The sequence below is a fragment of the Phodopus roborovskii genome, unplaced genomic scaffold, assembly GCF_943737965.1.
Source record: "Phodopus roborovskii unplaced genomic scaffold, PHOROB, whole genome shotgun sequence".
In the NCBI taxonomy this organism is placed as follows: Eukaryota; Metazoa; Chordata; class Mammalia; order Rodentia; family Cricetidae; genus Phodopus; species Phodopus roborovskii.
The window spans coordinates 4,709,571-4,730,708 of record NW_026126546.1 but is presented as its reverse complement, the minus strand read 5'-3'; the positions used below and the strand labels follow the sequence as shown (position 1 = coordinate 4,730,708).

The 21,138-nt window shown below is 45.1% G+C and overlaps 1 protein-coding gene across 1 annotated transcript; it reads left to right on the top strand.

Annotated features, from left to right (window-relative positions):
• Window positions 1-3,558: 3,558 nt before the first annotated feature.
• On the top strand, window positions 3,559-16,388 carry Tmem128 (transmembrane protein 128). Its single transcript, XM_051200328.1, has 5 exons — window positions 3,559-3,714; window positions 5,345-5,486; window positions 7,852-8,010; window positions 13,786-13,892; window positions 15,839-16,388. Exons 1-4 carry the CDS (start codon window positions 3,585-3,587, stop codon window positions 13,883-13,885), a joined length of 531 nt encoding a protein of 176 aa, XP_051056285.1. The 5' UTR covers window positions 3,559-3,584; the 3' UTR covers window positions 13,886-13,892; window positions 15,839-16,388.
• Window positions 16,389-21,138: the final 4,750 nt, after the last annotated feature.

The following is a 21,138-nucleotide window of genomic DNA, read 5'->3' as shown; positions in this document are numbered from 1 at the left end:
GGGACTGTTCTTATTCAGGCTACCAAACTAGTAATGATGGCCAGTGAGGACACCAGCTCCAGAGCTCGTATTGAGAGAGATTTGGTTTAATTTTCTCTGTGTGTGTGTGTGTGTGTGTGTGTGTGTGTGTGTGTGTGTGTGTGGTGCTTGTGTAGGCTAGAGGCATCAGATACCTGGAGTTAGAGTTACAGGTAGTTGGTAGTGAGCTGCCTGGTGTGGGTGCTGGGAATGGAACTTGGGTCTCCAGCAGGAACAGCAAGTACTCTTAACCACTAAGCCATCTCCAGTCTCCTGGGGTCCACATTATTATCTGGACTACCTAGGGCTCAGGAAGAACAATGCCCTTAGTTAGCCTTTCAGGGCTCCTTTTCTCGATGGGCACCCCCATGTTTCCAGTCCACACTGACCTCACAGGTAACCAAAGAAGTAGAGAAGAAGACAGCTCAGCATCAATTCCCCAGACTGAGAGGTCTGGTCTAAGTCATGATCCTCTGAGACCGGGCAGGCCTCCTGAAAACTGAGCAGAACCACAGCAGAAAGGGAGAAAGGTGGGAAGGTTGTCTGTGGTTAGGTTCAAAGTAAAAGCAGGCGATGGATCCCAGAGATGTACGCAGTATTTACCATACAGTGAAGACATGAATACCTCCATTCCAGCCTAACAGGGGAGAATTTGTTAAGTGAAGAATGACAATCAAGCTTCATAATCCTCGGAAGGGTGACATGAAAAGTGAGGATCTAGAGTTCAAAGACACAGAAACTGATGAAGAAATGAGCAAGTGGATCCGGACTGGAAATATAGCTCAGTGGTTAGAACACTTCCCTGGCAAATGCACGACCATGGGTTCAACCATCAGTAGACACACACACACACATGAACACACGCAGAAAGAGAGAGAGAGACAGAGACACACACACACACACACACAGAGAGAGAGAGAGCAAAGACAAGTGTCAGATATTACAGGCTGGCAAGCCAGATCCAGGTGTAGGAAATAGCAGCCACCACCATTTGGATGCATAGGCCACAACAGGCATGGAGTAACACTACCAAAATGCTCCCCTTGAGCATATGCAGCTTCATGAATGAATAGACTGGTACATATCACTCCACCAAGAAGCCACAGAAATGGAACAGGATTTAATAGTCTATAAACATGTGGGCTTAACTAGATGGCCAAGGGGGCAAAGGTCACAGTCAAATTCACTTTCTCCCACAGGTAATCAACATTGAGAATGAAAATGTCTTTGTTGGTTGCAGCCTGTATCACATATCTATAATTAAGGTGTCATGGTGAATACGCTGAAGAACCTAGGAGATGGGCCTCAGCAAAGAAGATGTCATTAACTATTGGACTGCTTCCAATCAGCTTTTAAGTATCATCAATATGGTGGAAAAGCAATGCTGTTAACAATACCAGGGCGAAGATCCTGGAAGGATTTCAGATCTAAATACAAAGTCTCTGAAAACACCAGAGGGGAAACTTGACCCGACCCGAATATTCCACATATGCGAACTCCAGAATGGTGGTGGTTCTCTTGGGAATATCCAGTTTCCAGGGAGACCCAGCAGTGACCCTTCTTCCAGGAGACCAACAGAAGTCGTAGTTGACAGGACAAACTGACTTTTCTGTTAACAACACTTCTAACCTTGTACAAGAGAAAGAAAGGGAGAGTAAAGAGGAGCTGAATCTAGTTCCCTAGGATCCCGGGAAGAAAAGACAACCAGGAAAGGGGTCTTATTGTTTAGGAAGGCCATACGATCTTCTCGGCTGTTGCTCTTTGCCTCCAAGGAGGCGGAAAGGCTAAAGTAACAACAGAAACAAATTCAGAAAAACTCACCCCTTTTCTGGACTATTTCTCCACCAATCCCCACGGCATATAGACAATATTTCAGAGCGCTCACTGACTAATTCAGACTTTCCTTCTGGAATGTGGTGCTGCAGTCAGCCCACTTCTCTGGCTCCCTCACACACCCTGGCAGGACACACCAGCTTCTTCCATATTCCCACAACCTCACATACATACGGCAGTTCTGTATGACACCTTACTGGCATTATCTCCGCCACTACACTCCTGCCTCTGTCCTCATCATTTACTACAAGTAACTGGTCAGAGAATGGTGGCTGGGTCTATGAAACACTTCTGGACATTTCTAATAGCACTGTTATACCTCCAGTCACTTTTGAACCAGGGACACCTCAAGAGCAAGGTCATTCTTACTCATCTCTCTCTCCATAGCCTGGCCTCAAGCGTGACAGTTCTTAGTAAACAGCAGGTGCAGTAAACGCTTGGATGATTAAGCACAACATTTCTCAGCTCGTGACTCACTAGGGGAAGAGTAGGAGATTAAACAATAGGATTATTGATAGAGGAGAAGTCATGATTCAGTCTAATGAAGATCATGGGCACTGGGTGGTGGGGGAATTGGCTAGAAAAGCAGTCTAGTTCCCATAGTTGAGAGAGGGCCATTTTTCATAAGCAGGGAGAGGGGATCACAGGAGACACAAACAAGTGGTGTTTTGTTTGTTTGTTTTGTTTTTTGTTTTTGAGACAAGGTTTCTCTGTGGCTTTGGAGGCTGTCCTGGAATTAGCTCTTGTAGACTAGGCTGGTCTTGAACTCAGATCTGCTTGCCTCTGCCTCCCGAGTGTGGTCTTAAACCCAGCAAGCCAGATACAATGTCTACCAGGCAGAAAAGCAAACAGTCTTAGAGAGGTTCCTTTCTTGCCCAAGGTAACCCAGTCTGTCAGTGTCCATCTCTTGGTGAGAATCACAAGGGATGGAACATCAGAGTAGCGATGACAGCAAAGCATATTTGTAACAAATGGGAACATGGGGAATTCCTTCCAAAATTGATTCCTAGAGACCAGAGCAAGCTGCTGTTTATTTATATTGGGGATGCAGTCTTTGGAGGCAAAAGGTGTCATCACATGCTTGGGTGGGGAGCAGAGTCTGACTGCATGCTCTTTCTACTTCCGTGTTATGAAAACAGAACTTGGAGATCTGCCTCTGAATTACCAGTGCACACCACCCAAGGAAGCTTGTGAAATGATATACTTCTCTAAAACCACCTAAAAGGTATTTGTTGAAAAAAAAAAAAAAAAAAAACACCTTATCTTTGGGGTTCAGAATACCATCCTTTCTGATAAGCTGGGAGACACATTCATTTTAACCCCAATAGTCAACGTTTCTCCCTGACATGGTGGTTCTTTGCTTTTCCTGGAACTGCCTACAACCCATCCTAGACTAGCAGGGCAAATCCTACAGAGCAGGAGTAGCCAGGAGACTGGGGTTTGGAAGCATCCGCTAGGACAGAAGGTTGTTTTCTGTGGTTAGAGCCTGGAAATTAGACGTTCTTGGCCGCGTAGCCAAAGGCTAGGCTAATTTTGGTCGTTCAGGGCTTCCATAGCTCGCAATGACTCCGGGACTCACTGCTCGTGAGACTGTAGAGATCAATATTTTACAGTCCTGGGCCAACGAAAACGGAAAAAGCGCGGATTCTTCCGAACCAACGAAAGCCGTAAAGGGAATGCAGCTCCAATCAGGACGCCGGGAGATTCCGCCCTAGGAGCTGGCGCCGGAAGTGATGCGTGCCGTCACTTCCGTCGCACTGGCGGGCGCCGAGATGGACGCTCCGTGGGCTCGGGAGCAGCTCCGGCGGCGTTATCTGTTTCCTTCCGAAGCGGGGCTGGACTGCGAGGACGACGCCAGGGCAGGTGAGGCCCCACGGACTCTGGTTCCCAGGGCTCACCAAGTGTGACTGCGAGAGCGCCAGGGTCCCGACGGGCCTTGCAACCCTCGCACCTTCCCCTGAGCTGCGCTTCCGCATTCTACGGCAAGCCGACGTCCTTAAAAGCTAAAAGCAGCCGAAGTTTCTTAGTCTGCAGAGTTAACCCGAGAACCTATACCAAGGCGTGTGCAGAGTGTTGCATTTCAGCCTTTTGCTTGTAGTACGGCACGGACGGAAATGCCTGCTGCCTGTCGGCAGAGAGCTAGCTAAATATGTTTAGATTATGTGTATCTCTGCCTGGTACGTCAGGTAGGCTTTTGTGTATGCCTGCGGGCGGTTTTCAAAGGGAAGCGCAGAACAATGTTTGGCATCCCACCATTTGGGTACAAACTACAACTCATGATATATTATTGCTTGTAGATGCACAAAATAGGGAAGAATTCCATAGGTACTGATAATGTTGAATGCTTGTAGGCTGTGAGGATGAGACAGTTCATTTGAGAGATGTCTGGCCTGGATGTTGTAAAAACCTTTGTCCACTTAGCGGTTTGTCCACTACCGGCAGCATTGAGCCAAGGCATGACAATATATGCATTAGGAGAGTATCTTCAAGAACTTGTATTAGTACTAACCGCTATCAGAATAGTTAGTCTGTCAGAATCCAGAGCTGAACCTCACTTGGAGGCCAGTGGTTCTCATGTGACAATACAGAGAGGGCATGCCAGGATCTCTTCTTTTGATTTGCAGGGGGAGAAATGACTTGCTGTCATCTGTGCATACCATGCTTTGTTCTGGGGCTAGAGCTCTGGCAGGCCATTCTGTGTTTGAGCTACCTGTTTAAGTTATTTTCATATAATGTTTATTGTATTTAGCATTTCCTCTTTGTGTGTGTGTGTGTGTGTGTGTGTGTGTGTGTATGCATGTGTGCTTATTGGTACATGCACTTTTGGAGGCCAGAGATTGACACTGGGCATCTCCCTCCGTCAGTCTCCATATTATTGTTTTGAGACCAAGTCTCCTTGGCCCCAGGACCCACCTGTCTCTGACCCAGCAGTGGGGTGACAGGCGTCCGATGCCTTGTTCAGTTTTCTGAGGGTGCTGGGGATGAACTCAGGTTCTCATGTTTGAACAACAAGCACTTTACCCACCGAACCTTCTCATCCCCATACATTTGAGGGTTTTCTCAGTTAGCATGACTAATTACCTTCCTAGAGGAAATGTGAAATAAATTCCTGTACTTCTGGATGGTACTGCTGTATCCTAAAGATTATGAAGGTGTAAATGTGATTCCAAGATTACTTAGAAGGAATAATTAATATATTGAGTGCATTTTCTCGTGGGCTTGTATTAACTATTTTAGCAAATGTAAATCTACCACTTTTGTTTGGATGTTTGGTCCTTGGCATAGAGCTCAGGGCCTCATGCATCCTAAACATGTATTCTATTGCTGGACTACATCTCTGCCCCTATATATAGAAACTTATCTTAATGGTCTTGCAGAACAAGCTGGCAATATAGTGGGAGGGATTCTAGTTACTGGAAAGTTCTAGGAGATGACTTTATATGACTTAAAAAACTGGTTAAGTGCATGACTCAAAATCTCCCCTATTTTGCAGAAACCTCCACAGCTGTTGAAAAAAAGGAGAAACCTCTTCCAAGAATTAACATTCATTCCGGATTCTGGATTTTGGCATCCATCGTTGTGACCTATTATGTTGATTTCTTTAAAACCTTTAGAGAAAATTTTCACACTAATAGGTAAGAAACCCCGCTTCACTGGACAGTGGTGGTGCACACCTGGAATCCCAGCCCTTGGGAGGCAGAGGCAGAGGGATCTCTCTGAGTTCAAGGCTAGCCTGGTCTACAAACTGAGTTCCAGAACAGCCAGGGTTATGTAGTGAAATCAAAGAAGGAACAAAAAACATCAACAAAAACCCTTGTTGCTTCATGTTTTGCAGGCTACAGTCTGTTGGTTGAATTCTCAGAATAGTTAAGACATGGCTCAGAGGGTCAAGTGCTTGCTGCTACAAGCATGCTGACCTGATTTGATTCCCAGAACCTACATTAAAAAAAGAAAAGAAAAAGCCTGCAATTCCAGTTCTGGGTAGGTGGGCTTATGGGCCACTCAGTCTATCCGAATCCGTGAACTCCAAGTCTAGTGAGAGAATAGACTGAGAAAGACCTTTGGCCTAGACACACACACACACACACACACACACACACACACACACGGAGAGAGAGAAAGAGAAAAGAGGAGGAGGTGGAGGAGGAGAAGAAGAAGAAGAAGAAGAAGAGAGAAACACATACCAAAATCCAGTTAATTGTTAATTGTTAGTTTCTGTCAGACATGATATTGGAAACAATACCGATAGTACAGAAAAGACTAAGACATGGTAGCCAAAGGGTGCAGCCTTTCACTTCTAGTAAGTTCTTGGGGATTTAGTGTATGTAAGATCTTAATTGTCCTCTTCCTGTCTCATGTGGGTCTCTCAGGTATCCCCTCCCCCCTTCCCATAACTCCCATAAATACAGTGTTAGCTATGTGATGTGCTGGATATGTCAATTAGCCGACTCTAGTAGTCATTTTAAGATGTTGTATCCAGTAGATCATCACATTGTACCTTATATGTATGCAATTTAAATTGTCACTTGTGCCTCCAGAAGACTGAAGGAAAAAAAAAAAGGCCTGAGAACTAGAGGAGGTGTGAGAACTGTGGCCCAAGAAAGGTGTGTCAGAGTAGTTAAGAAGGAGGTAATTAGAGGAGGTGACTCAGAGTTGCCTTGAAGGTAAGTGGGAGGAGTCAGGGGCCTGGGTCTGAGTCCTGGTGTCAAATAGCCCTTCATACCCAGGAGAGCCCCACCCTTCATTCCAGGAGCTGACCGGGGAGCAGAAATTGTGGATTGCGTGGGACAGTTTGGAGGCCATCAGATCAGAAGAGGGGGTGATGTGGATGAGTGTCAGAGCTGGCACATGAGTGTAGTGCCAAGAGCGGTGACTGGACTGAACAGTGGGGCCATAAAAGATGGAGGCAGGAATTAGGGCTTGCTGAATTATGGGAACTACAGTCCTCAAATAGACCTTTAGGGTCATAGACTACTTGTGGAGGAAACCAAGCAGACAGAAGGGACGAGCCGTCAAGGGTGCAGGCATGAAATCCTGGGGAAGAGACCACTTGCTCTTCCATGAGGAGGCATGTTTTTAAATACCACCACCTCCCATCCTGCCATCCTATTCACCATTCCCTAGTGGGTCGTGTGATTGTCTGAGGGAGTTGTAGATGAAGAACTGGAACCCGGCATCACTCTCTTGGGTGTCTGTACCCTGAAGGAGGCCAACTTTCCTGTCTTTCCACGCTTTCCTTTTGTAGAGGTGACACTAACACGGTGGAGGTTTTCGTTGTGGTCTGGAACCTAGGACTAAGTCTGTCTGTCTGTCTGTGGGATTTAGTGTCAGGAAAGGTTTGGTTACCACTCTCCAAAGCTCTTCCCTCAGCTCCATCAGTGACAAAGCCGACACATGATTTTAATCAGCCAGTAATGTTCATCTCTCAGCTGGTTTAGAACTTGCTGGGCGAGAGGTGAGTGCCTGAAATGCCACTCTAGCAGCTGCTGTTTTCTTAATTAGAACTTGGGAAGAGCCCAGGATGGGTCTGGTGCGGAGGCAGGGGCATTTCTGACTTCAGCAGTGCATTTTTTGCTGTAGCAGACTCATTATCCAGGCTGCATGGTGCTGCTGGGTAGGTGTGTGTGTGTGCAGGATGTCAGAAGCCCCTGATAGTGCTGACTGGAGAGCCTGTGCTGGGGAGGTAGACTTTTGGGCTTTAGGTGTGTGTCCTTTTATTAGACTTTCCTAGAAGTGCTCATTGAAATGATTTCATACAGACAATGTATGGGATTAACCACAGCGATAAGTGGGGGGATCGGAACCCCATGCCCTCCTGTGCCAGAGCCAGTATAGATATCAGACACTGGGGTGGGGCTGTGAGGATGAGAGAAAGTAGAAACCACAGGCCTGTCCTCAACACGTTGTGCTCATAGAGGCAAAATGACCACACCCAGACCGAGGCCACTGAGGTGTCTGCCACTTTTCCCAGTGCTGCCAACACTGTCTTTGCCTCCACAGCTGGTTTCTCTTTGGCGGGGCCTTGCTGTTCATCAGCCTGTCAATTGCGTTTTACTGCATAGTCTACCTGGAATGGTATCGTGGGATTGAAGAGTATGATGTCAAGTACCCGACACTGGTGCCCATCACAACCGCAACTTTCATCGCCGCAGGGATTTGGTGAGTGGACGGTGAACAGTTAAATGTGAGAGAAAAACCCTCGTTTTGTCGTCAGGCGATGATGAATGTAACCTGGAACCTAAATTGAGCAGCAGTGTCCCAGGAAAAGGGGTTCCTAGGTCCCCTTTCTTTGGGTCTCCTCTTAATTTCTTTCTCTCTTAATGCTTTGCTTCAGTTATTTGAGACACAGATGGCGGCCTCTGCACGTTGCTCTTGGTTTTGGTTACTAAGTGTCCTTCATTGTGATGGATGAGACACACACCAGGAAAACAAGTGTGGCTGAATGAATTAATCACCAGCTGGGCACTGCCGCAGGTCTCACTTAGGGAGGAGCAGAGCCAGTGTCCTGGTGACCGTTCTTGACCCTTCGCCCACCGTACCTTCCTGCCACATGCAAACGCTGCCCCATTTTTGCGGCTGTTCTTTTGCATCCCATAAACACTGCTTTGTTTGCCCGTGTTTTGAACAGTCACCCTTCTTTAACATTTAATTGCATGTGTGAGGTACATGCTGCTCACTTGTAGTCGTCTCCCAGCAGTTGTTCATTGCCATTTGTCACCCCACTGTGTAACTGAATCCTAGTGTATCTGTTATGCTGCCACACAGTCAGGCTCTTACAGTTTGTGTTGTTTTGAGGGATGCCGTTAAGAACACCCCTGGTCCCTGTTGGGCATACATGCATCTGCATGTACCCAGAAGGGTGAAGTCAGCGCATCACCGAGGTGTACATACCTCCAGCTTCATTAGATAGCATCAGACTTTTCTGTCTTTCTTTATCTGTGGGTTCCACAGTCATGGATTCAGCCAGCCACTGTCCCCCAAAGTGAATGCTGTCTGTTAAGCATGTACTGCCTTTTTCTCTCTTGCTCTCTAACCAACATAGCTCACGGTTTGTGACGCTCTGAGCATCCTAGATGTATGGCATAAAGATGTGGGGGAAGGTTCAGTGATCTGCAGATAAAGTACGTAAGTCGCTTGAGTATTTGGAGATGTTGTGTCCGTAAGATATTGGAGCTAATGATCCCAGGTTTGAAGGGATATCTGTCCCCTTTTCCCTGTGTGTCTAGTGGCACAGCGTACCTGTTGTTCTTCCACAGTAGAAGTAGCTGTGCATTTTCAGGGTTACGTGTCTTCCACAGTAGTGTGCACATGCCAGGACTGCTCGACCCATTTCCTGTTGTACACAACTAGTTTTATGTTCACGCAGTGCCAAGTGATTCCACTTAAGAGAGTGAGCTCACAGGCCCTCAGTGAAGAAGAGAAGCTGGGAAAAAAATAGCACTCGCTCACAGAAGAAAAACCCGTAAATTACAGGAAAGCGTCTCTCAATTAGAGAAAGCCAGGCTTCAGCTCGTGGGCTTCTCTTCATGTAAAGAATTCTGACTTTGTAAGAGTCCTAAATATAGATGTGGACTCTGCTTGCATGCACTTTCTTTGACCTACTTTCTGCTCTAGTTGGACAGCTCGCTACTGTGAGGTCAGTATTGCCCTTTCCGGTGAAGGAGAGACAGTGAGCAAGGTGGTTTCCCTTTTGTCTCCTGTAGTGGGAGCATCCCAAGAAATGTCAGATTAGTTTTTAGACCTGGGGTTTGTGATTATCTGACAACCATATTTATCCAGGATTGTATATTAAAACCCATAGCTGACTAAAGAGCTTATTTAATTTTTTATGGTTTTCCCTGGTAGCTTCTGCTCTGATCAGATCAGTCACTGAAACTTGCTTTTTGTTTTTAATTTGGTGACAGGAATACTTCTTTGTTTGTTTTTTTTTTTTTTTTTTTTTTTTTTTTTTTTTTTTTTGAGACAGGGTTTCTCTGTAGCTTTGGAGGCTGTCTTAGGACTCGCTCTGTAGACCAGGCTGGCCTTGAACTCACAGAGCTCCCCCTGCCTCTGCCTCCTGAGTATTGGGATTAAAGACTTGTACCACCACTGCCCAGCAGGAATGGTGTTTTTTTTTTTTTTTTTTTTTTTTGCAGTGAAGATTTTATAGCATCGTGTACAGCATTCTGTTTTAAGAGCCATATCTTTTTCTTACCATGATGTCTGAGATCATAAAGCGGGCTGCAGCTATTTGAATTTTTGGTCCATCCTACATGCTAACTTATAGTTGGAATTTTCTTTGTGCTGCCAACCAACTTCCCAAGTAAAGACACTTAATCTCCCTACCTGCAAATCCCACCTGTACCTCCTCCTTCACTATTGGCCGGTCAGCTTTTTATTAGACTAACCAGGTGCCTTCGGTAGGCAAGATAAAACAGCACCTAGTACATCTTTACATAGTTAAATATTCTGCAACATATCCCCTTTTTATCTAAATGAAAAGAAAGGGTTTAACTTTAACATAGACAGTTATCAAATAAGAATTACATTTACTATATCCAGTCCATTTGCATTTGGCAAATTCAGAGAAAATACTCCATTATCCATCTTATCTTAGTGAGTTCAAAGTTGTGTATCTAGTTTACTTTCTATCCTAACTTGTATTTCCAACTCAAAATTGTCTTTCTAGGCCTCAATACATTTTCTTCAACAAAAAATTTAAGCTTTTATGTTTCTCAGCCTTATAAACTTTTTAATCTCTTATGTAAGTTTCTTTTCTGACTTTGGTAACAAGAAAAACTATAATTACCTCATCTTCAACTCCATTAGAGATCCAAGAAAGAAATTACCTGAGTAAACAGGAAATGCAGAGCAAGCAACTTCCAAAACTAAAGAAAGAACAGAAGCAGGTAGATGCCTGAACAGTTACCCAAGGTTCCTCTGCACTTGGAGGCAGAGGAGGTGGATCTCTGTGAGTTAGAGGCCAGTCTTGTCTATAGAGGGAGTTCTTAGCCTCCAAAGCTACAGAGAAACCCTGTCTTCCCAACCCCCCCCAAAAAAACCCAAAAAACAATATTTCTGTCACTAAATGAAATAAACACTTTCTAAAAGCAAAAGAGTTTCAGAGTTTTAGGCCTAGAATATCTGACAGACTTTTCCATGAAGCGGGAGTTTTGAAGGACTGTCCCACCTTGCCTTGGTAAAGATTGGCAGTCTTTTTCCTTTGTGTCTTGTTGGTCTAGTTTGTATATTATACTGTAAGCAGTTGGGGCAAGGGCAGTTTCTTGCCCAAATGGCTAGCTTTGTCACACTGAAAGTGAACTCCATGTGGAGTTTCTTCAATGGCCATCATTCGTGCCAGGAGCAGACGTGTCTCACTGTCATGAAAAGCCTTAGGATATTTAACATCTTAAATGCCATATTCTGTAGTTCCCTGAAGTATTTGAATATCACCTATCTAAAATATACCTGTCTTAACTTTGAAAACATACTTGACTATGAGCTTGATTTTTATAGATGACTATTAACCTGCAGTTTTAAATTATCCTAACACTTTGTATTACATTTTTCAATGAGCTGCATAGATGTAATACCTTAAACTTGAATAGAAACATATATGGTATAGCAAAAATAACCTTAATTTTGTATCATTATACAAAAATCCATACCAATGTTAAATATTTGAGATGAATAGTTATCTTTTTATCCTATATTCCTATATCCCTACTAAATGATGGAAACACCAAAATGACCCAAAATCACCCACCCCACCTCTTGTGAATGTGGGCATTGTGTTCTCTAGACTGCTTCCTGTTGTCTGGGGGTGATGGCATCCCCAGGGAACTCTGAGAAAATTGAGATATTGGTCAGATCCTAAGGAAACTAGCTATAACATTTGTTGGAGTCTCTGTGTAATGGGAAAGTGCAAGGCTTATCAGAAGTCCTGGCTAGAACAGTCTCATCTAGCCAGACCATCTCAGCTAGCAATTCTGAAATTAGAACTCTGAGGAAACGGTAACAGAGGTACTCGGAAAGGCTGGATTACCTGGGCCACACATTTTCATTGATATCTGATCTCCTTGCTCTGAAAACACACGAATTTTCAAAGGTAACATATCTGCATTAACACAAGTATAGACTGTGTTAAACACAAATCAACCAAAGATGATTTTCTTGTTTTATGTTTGAGCAGGTAAAAGACATCTGCCAACTTTGTAAGTTTGTTTGGACTGTATAACCAAACCTCCATGCATACTGTGTGAAGAGATGGCATGTAATAACAAGTGATAAGAACTCTGTAACCATCAAGATTTATCACGTCTCATCCAGTCTTAGAGCTGTTCCCATGTCAAGGAATCATCATATACATCACCCGTCCTGCAGTTTTTCTAGGCTTATTTTGTTACACCTGTAGCCAAGATTGTCAGGGGGTCTTCCCCAATCACATCTGGTCTTTATTAATTTTGAAGCCATCCACAGCCTTTCATTTCCTGTGGAAAGAAGCATAGTCTCTTCCCCAATGCATATGCTTTCTGAATTCCATTTTAAAGTTAAGGCATCCCTAAAGTATCTAGGCTGGTTTAATTCAGCAATTACTTTTATAGTTCCATGTCTCTCAGCAGCTGCTGTTCACTCATCAGCATTCAAAGAATCCAGTTCAGCAAAGCAGCATACAGGATCCATGCTCTCTGTATCTTTTCCATACTTGCATGGCTTTTTTTTTTTTTTTTTTTTTTTTTTTTTTTTTTTTCACTTTACTCTTTCTTTAAATACTTATTTTTAAACTACCTTTTTCTATGATGGTCTATACCCATTTTCTTTCTTAAGCACCTATGCACATGTAACCTGTTAAAGGTTTTTTTCAACCTGGACTTGCTTTGCTGTGCACCTGTAGTATTTTCTGACCGTGTGAACCAAGCTACAAACTGCTAAGTTAGGCCCTCTGCCATGTGGCCCTGGAAGTTGACTCTGCCCCCTCCTCAGGTCCGTGAGAACCAGGCCTTAAGCCCGCAGGCCTGGAAGAGAGCTTGATTAATTAGGAGCTGCATTTATTTACCAAGAGCTGCATTAGCCACCCCAGCTCAGGAAGCTGGTGCCTGCACTGTGGCAGGCGATTTTACTTAACTTGCTGTTTCTACTTAGCATGTCAGCTGCTCAAGTTCTCTGCTACACAGCAGACACAGCAGAGACTCTTAAAGGAGCCGTATCCTGGCTTTTTTTTCTCTCTCTCTGTTTTTTCAGGCCCTATGAGGAAATTTGGGGCCCATATTGGGTGTCATTTGTAGTTGTAGTTTTTCTTTGGACCACCAGCCAGCTTCCCAAATAAAGACATGGAGACTTATTAATTATGAACACTCGGTCTCAGCTGAAACTTGTCCCACTTGCTCTCGATTTAATCTCTTTCTCTTCTCCTACTTTTTGCCTTGGGGCTTTTTATCTTTTTTTCCACTGTGAATGCCCTATCTTTCTGCTTCCTCTGTGTCTATTTGTCTGTCTGGCCCTTGGCATCTCTTCTTTCTTCCCTGAGCCTAAATTCCTCCTACTTACTTTCCCAGCCTGCAAGTCCTGCCTTATCTCTTCCCCTGCTGTTGGCCATTCAACTTCTTATTAGCCCAATCGGGTGCTTTAGGCAGGCAAGGTAAAACAGCAACACATAGGTACATAATTAAACTAATGCACCACATCTTTATGAAGTTAAACAAGTGCATGGTTAAACAAATATTCTGAAACACTTGACATCTGTTGAGCCACGCCTCTTCAGGGCCTTTGTGACCCCAGGTCCAGGTGCTATTTGAAGCATTGGTGCTGCTCCTGTTTGTACAGGCATCGTATCATGGTGTTGTGTCTAAAGAGACAGAACGTATGGATACACAGTTTAACTCCAGACTCTGGGGTGGAACATATTTGTGTCATTCTGATTGCCGTTGTCAGCTGTTTGCTTTTGGTTTCTTTCAGCTTCAACCTGGCGCTGTGGAATGTGTGGTCATTCTTCACTCCCCTGCTGCTCTTCACTCAGTTTATGGGGATCGTGATGTTCATCTCGATCCTCGGATAAGTTCGAGGTGAGATCCCTGGAGTGCTGTCCCCAACAGTGAACCGTGACAACGCCTTGCAGTCACTTCCTGGGAGTACTCAGACAGACTGCCTGGGAATCGCTTCCTCTTGTGTGTGCACCAAAGCACTTCACCATTGAACACAGCTGCAAGGACCGAACCCACCTTCACAAGTAGAGTTCTAAGTGCCCGTTTTTCAGAGACCGCACCCTGCCTTTCAAAGGACTTACAAAGACAGCATGCTAGTCTTGATGTGGATAACTTCACGCGAGGCCATTTTACATTGTGTGGATGATCTGAGAGAGAAGTAGTATGGGAGTGATGGGTGATCTTGTCCAATTTGGGACACATTTTGCCATTTTCTCTAGATAATGGATAGGTAGATTACATCAGCCCTATTTTAAAACATTCCTTTCAGGGGCTGGAGAGGTGGCTCTCTGGTTAAGATCACCGCTTGCTCTTCCAGTGGGCTCAATTCCTAGCATCCACATTGCGGCTCACAACCATCTATAACTCTAGTTCCAAGACATGTAACACCTTGGCCTCCACATACATTAGGCATGCATGTGACCCACATACATACATGTAGGCAAAACATTTATGCATATAAAATAAAAATAAATCTTAAAAATCCTTCCGTAGGAATTAGACTCCCTGCTTAAAACAAGCAAAAAAAAAAAAAAAAAAAAATCTGTTCTTTTAATACTATTTAGAGAATTTATGTGCCCCTGTGCCTCCCCTCCCCACCCCCACCTTGCCCTGTTTGGGAGTGTCGATAAGTCTCTATTAAATGAGTATACATATTGAGAATAGTCATGCTGTGATTAGGGCAAAAAATATAGATAGTCCTCCCTCCGTTCCACTCATCTGAATTTGGAGAAAGTCAGCTGACAGGACCGTTTGCAGACGGCAGAGGTGGTCTCGGGGAAAGTGGGAGTCAGCAACTGAGTGGCACTCAGGACCAGGTCTGCCGACTGATGGAGTGTGTGTGTCCTGCAGCTGGGGGGGGGGTGTGTGGCCGGAAAGAGGTACACTTGGTCCTGCTGCTGCTAGTCGGACGGAGTTGCTGGCTGTCACCATGTTGACACAGACATTGTCCTCCAGCATTGCACAGTTTTTTAGAGACTACTGAGACTCATGGGACCTCTTGCCCTGTGCATATGTCACTTTAAGCAGTTCAGGGTCCCTGCACCATCCTCTTCCCACAGCTTTGGCTGACCCTGACTCCCACCCACCCCCACACGCAGTGACTGAGATCTTGGGCTCTGGCTGTTTGGTTGGGTTTCTAGATGTCTGTGTGCTTTTGACTTCCATGTTCCTGGGTATATGGTTGGTGGTGAGACCTGCGTGGTACTGCCAGGCATGTAGATGGTCCTTTTTTCCTTTTTAAATACTTGTATTTATGTGTACGAGTTTTGCTTGTATGTATGTGTATCACATGTGTATCTGGTGCCCACAGAGGCCACAAGAAGGCATAGGATCCTTTAGGATTAGAGTCAATTAAATTAATTAATTTTTGTTTGTTTTCAAGACAGGGTTTGTGTGTGTGTGTATGGGGGTTGTGTGTGTGTTGTGTATGTTGTGTGTGTGTGTGCAGCCTTAACTGGCCTGGAACTTGCTCTGTAGACCAGGCTGGCCTTGATCTCACAGAACTCCACCTCATCTGTCTCTGCCTTCTGAGTTCTGGGATTAGAGGTGTGCGCCACCATGGCCCAGTTTATATTTTGTTTTTAAAGAGCAATTCATGAGTTTGCTGAGCGGTGCTGGCATACGCCTTTAATTCCAGCACTCGGGAGGCAGAGGCAGGTGGATCTGAGTTCTAGGCTAGCCTTGTCTACAGAGCTACACAGAGAAACCCTGCCTCACAAAAAAAAGAAAAAAAAGAAAAGAAAAAAAGGAAAATCTTGACTTTAAGATTCTTCATGTGGTATACAAATGCTCTTCTTTTCTTCCAGACTTAAGAACATGACTGTTTAAAGTGAACCAAGTACACAGCCTGTGCCACCGACATGAAGGAGAGGCCTAGTGTGCACCGGTGTCTCTGAAGTGAGTGGATCCCATAGGAAAATTGTGACCTTCTAAGTCTGCTGTTGAAATCAGAATAAATGACTTTCTCTTGGGTGTTCTCAAACAAGTGATTAGTTGTCAGCAGTTTGTGTGAGCCAGAACCAAGGAGTGTGATCCTGTCAGATTTGGAGACTGTAGTGGCCTGTTACAGGAGCACAGCGTGTCCACAGTTTTAAAGGGCCTGGGGACTAGCTGCCCTTGTGTAAGGTGACCAGATGCAAGTATGAAGGGATTGTGTTGTAATCTTTAGTAGTCACTCATATTTGTCACAGCTTTTTAGGGAGCGGACCAAAGGGGAGCATTTTACGATTTCCCGTTACTTTGGACTTTGCCATTATGTAAGTTATTGGGTTTTTAGCATTTTAAAACATATGTACTTTTAATAATGGTTAAGTATATATAATTTTTTTCTGTAACATCAATAAAATATTTTTATGACTTTCTTGTGCAGTTTGTTAATACAGATTTGGGTCTAGCTTCTGTTTTAGCTGTTTGCAGTGTGGATTAACTGGAAATAATGAAGCTGCTTTTTAGAATAGGGTTACCCTGTTCTTCATTGACCCCACAGCATCCAGTGTTTATGCTTTGTAGTATAGATAACACTCCCATGATGCTTATCACAAGCGTTGTGGATTTCTTTCCCTGTGAGGTGACTGAGGCAGTCACTACTGGCATTTGGGCCCACCACACACTAAGTGGAGGACTTCTGATTTTGAAACTACAAACTGGAAATAATACTTGTCTTTTTGGGGTGGGGGTTAGGGAAATAGAAGTAATGTTTGTAAGGCACCCATTCTAGTCTCCAGGACATAGTAGGGCTCAGTCAGAGAATAAGAGTGAGGAGGGGAAGAGAAACAGGTTTATGATGAGTCACACCACCTTGGACCTTGTGTATGAGGAAGTTTGTGGAGACTGTTACTTAGAATAGAGAATGACCTGGCAGAGTCAGAGTCAGCTAGCGAGGGTCTCAGTTATGAGGACCCAGAGCAGGCTGGAGACTGCTCATCTACCAGCTAGAGTGGCTGTCTGACCTTAGGGAACATGGCTCTGATAGTTGCTCACATGGGTTTTGTAAACTATCTTGGCTTGAATTTTTAAAATTAGACAAAGCCCAAATACTGTGGGCAACTAAAATGGTAGGGAGAAAACTCTGTTACTTAGGAACCATTTAATACTTTAGCTTGAGCCAGGCCTGCTGGTGCTACTTGAAGCTACTCAGGAGGCTGACATGAGAGGATCTCAAGTTCAAGGCCAGCCTGGGCAACTTAGACTCTGTCTCAAATAAAGAAGGCTGGGCCTCTAGAGTATTTGCCTGGCATACATGAGGCCCTAGTTTCATTAAATTAAATAAGCAGATACACAGACACACACACACACACACACACACACACACACACACACACACACGAACACACGATCATTCCTGACAAACTCCTACATGTTATTTCTGGGGCTTTTAAAAAATACTTGTTTTCATTTGTAATTGTGTTGTGTATGTGTGTATGGAAGGGTTATGTGCAGGTGTCCACAGAGGCCAGAATAGGGTGTTGAATCCTCTGCATCTGCAGTTTCAGGCATTTGTGAACTGCTCTGTGTGGATGCTGGGAGCTGAACTCTGGTCCTCTGTAAGAGCCGTGTGTGCTCCTAATGATGGTCATCTCTCCAGCCCCTAACCTTTGTTTTTATTACAACCAGTAAAGAAATGAGTGATGTGATGCCATCTCAAAGAGCACCCCTTGAGAAATGATGAATACTGACATTAACAGTTGCAAAAGTTCTGATCATCAGAGTGAGGGCTGTGACAGAATCAAGCATATGCTCTGACTCTGACAGTGTGAAGGAAGACCAAGTTTTGACCCTGGCTCCTGGTGCTCAGGCCCAGATGCAAGCTTGGTTGTCTTGCTGGAAGTACCCCTGGGTGGTTCCAGTGAGCAGCCTGGGTGGAGGCAGTTCTGGAGAAGCCAGGGCATTAGGATAGGGGGAACATATTCAGATGACAGTGGCATTTAGTTGGCAATGATAGAAAGATGAGGACTTCTCAAGTCTACTGGGACCTGTCTTGGGAGGCATTGGCTTTTCCAGGAAACCTGAAGCAAGATTCAAAGCTCCTGACTAAATCCACTTTCTGTAACAAAGAAATAGTCTCTGGGGGCTGGAGAGATGGCTCATTGGGTAAAGCTCTGCTGTGTAAACATGAGGGCTGGAGTTGGGAGCAACCGGAACCCATGCAAAATACAGGTGTAAGTAGGAGTCCACCTGTAATCCCAGTGCTCAGGAGTCAGTCCCTGGAACAAGCAGGTTAGCCAGACCACTCTAAATGGCAAGCTGTAGTAGGTTTGGTAGAGACACTCCCTGCCTGAACTTATGCAGTAGAGTAATAGCAGAAGACACCCATGTTAACCTCAAGCCTTTACACACATACACATACCACACGCATGTGCTTCCACATATGTGTACATGCATACACACACATGTACACTACACTATACATACTGTACTCTCTCACACACAAAAGCCTTAAGCAAATGAAATACCTCAGAGGCAGTTGAGGTGACACTGAACCAGGTCTCACTAAGGGTGGGAGGCAGGATCGTTTTGGGGGAGGGGGAGGGCCTGGGGACTGGGCTTCTGTGGCTGAGATTAGGATAAATGTTCTTTAGAAAGTTTGGCGGTGCTGCAGATGGAGCCCGGGGCCTCATGAGCTGTGTGAGCCTCCAGCACTGAGCTGCATTGCCTGCCCAGTTTTACAATTTCTTGCAGTCTAAATTTGGCATTCCTTGAAGTGGAAAGAGTTAATGGAGTCTAGTCAGCTCTCTCCAGATGCTTTAAAACCGAGTCACAGTCTGTGTTGTTTTGGGCACACAGTGCTAGTCTAGAGCAGCTCAGCCAACCCTGGTTGGGGAAGGTTGAGAAGACGAGAGTCCAAGACTATTCCAGAAAGGAACATGGATTTATGGAAGGCTTGTAGGTTCTGCAACTGAGGAACGCTCTCCCTATACCCTCGGAGTGTGATGATTCATTTCTAAATAGTCTGAGCCTCAACGATAGCTGCAGGTTTTCTTCCTTCATTCAGTAGTTTTGAGACTTGTACAGCCCAGACCAGCCTTGAACTTGCTATGTGCGTCAGGCTGCCCTTGAATGTGTGAACTTCCTATCTCAGACTTCTGAGTGATAGGATTACAGGCCTTTGCCACCAGGGCAAGTTTACAAACGCTTTCATGCCTTGCTTTGAGTGCAGTCCTCCTTTGGTGGACTGAGCTATTCCTGTCAGCATGCAAATATACAGTTTCCTACCTACACACAAACATCACAGCTCTCCAGTGAGGCCCACATCAATGACCACCCTGTTCAGCAAAACCACCAGAGAGTTTTCTCTCTATTCCTCTTTTGAAAAGAAATGGCATTGTGGTGTGGTGACAAATGCCTATGATCTCAGCCACTTGAGAGGCTGAGGCAGGGAGATTTTGAGTTTGAGGTCAGTCTGGGCTACATAAAGAGATCCTGTCTCAAGAATTTAAGAAGGTCTGGGAACATAGCTCAGTGCTTGTCCAGTATGTATAAGACCCTGGGCCACTGAAGCTTCAGAATAAAAAACTTTCATTATAGCATATGAAGTGTAAGGAATGAATTCCATTGTGTGTGTGTGTGATAGGATTCACAAGTATATGAAAATCTCTGCCCTTCCTAGTCCATACCCTGGCAGGAGTGAACAGACCTGAGTCCAGCCTGCTGTGAGCCAAATATCCCCAGCATCTCTCACCCTCCCCTGACCATAACACTGCACCATCTCTTGTGACCATCAGAACTTCCCTTACACAGCCCTGTGTCCCTGTCACTGGGGTCACCGGAGAAAGCCTCTCAGGTCTCCTCTGATCTTTGGACTCAGTCCCACTCGAGTCTGTATGTTCCGCGTACCTATTGCTGCATAACAAACCACACCCAAATGTACGTGGCCTGAAACAACAGCCACCATTTATTCTGCTCAGGCATCTGAAATCCGAGCAGGGGTTGGCAGGGACACCTTGTTTCTGCCTCACGGGGGCAAAACTCAGCTGAGACTGGGCAAGCCCCTTCCAAGATGCTTCACTGAGGTTGGCAGTAGGTGCTGGCTGCGGGCTTCATTCTTTGTTGACCTCTCTAAGGGGCAGCTTGGATTTCCCAGATTCAAAGGGAAGGGGTGTGGTTTTCACCATCCTTAAATGCATGTATGACCAGCTGACTTACGGGTACAAGTCTGCATCTCAGTTCTGAGAGATGGTGACTCTGGAGTCTACCAGCCTGTACTTCTAGTTGCTCTGACTTGAATCTTACAGCCCAGCAAAGCCAAGGACACTTGGGGTAGCTTTAGCAAATGGTACTAGATATGGTCTGGCAGGAACCAACAGGGAAATCATGGTGCAGATCTAAAGGGTTGGTGAGTCAAAACTGGCCTTCTACACATAAGTTATTTTCCATTATACAGCTTCTCTCCTGTTTCTCAGAATTAAGTGACCACAGGACCATTGTGAGCTGGGTGGTAACTAACTGGTCTATCCAGCTGTGAGGTTGGGCATATGCAGTAATGTGTGTTGTCAAGCCGGTGTGGCATGTAAGCCATTGAACAAGTTGACCTGCAAGTGGTCCATACTCCCCCCCCCCCCCCGGCTCAGACTATGTTTATAGGTACTTCTACGTGACAACCTACAACTACAGTAGTGGACAACTACAGCCTTGCACCAACCCTGATGGACAGTAGTCAAGAAAACCCCTTCCTATGAGCAGACTGGAGACCAACTGGTGTGTCTGGTGCTCTGTCTTGTCTGAATAAAGAGCTGCGAAGAGCAGAAACCTGCACAGTGCCATGGGTGGGTTCTGGAAGGCTCATGGCCAATATCTGAAGACCAAGATGTGGGGAAGAGGGCTGAATGGATACTGTATAAAGATCTGCATCTCAAAAGAACTCTCACCAACAGTCATCCACTGGGTTGAGTAGTTTAACATACTAACAGAAGGCTACAGTAAGCCCAGCAGTAAGATGGGTACCTTATTCTGAGCATCTGCCTGGTGGGAGGGTGGGGTTGTGTTGGGCCCTCTTACCATGGAGGGAGGGAGAATCCACCCTCCCCCTCAACTGGACACATAGGACCTCCCTATGTTACACCACCATGTGTGTACTTATGGGTGTGTCATTGTCATGAGCTCTCACACA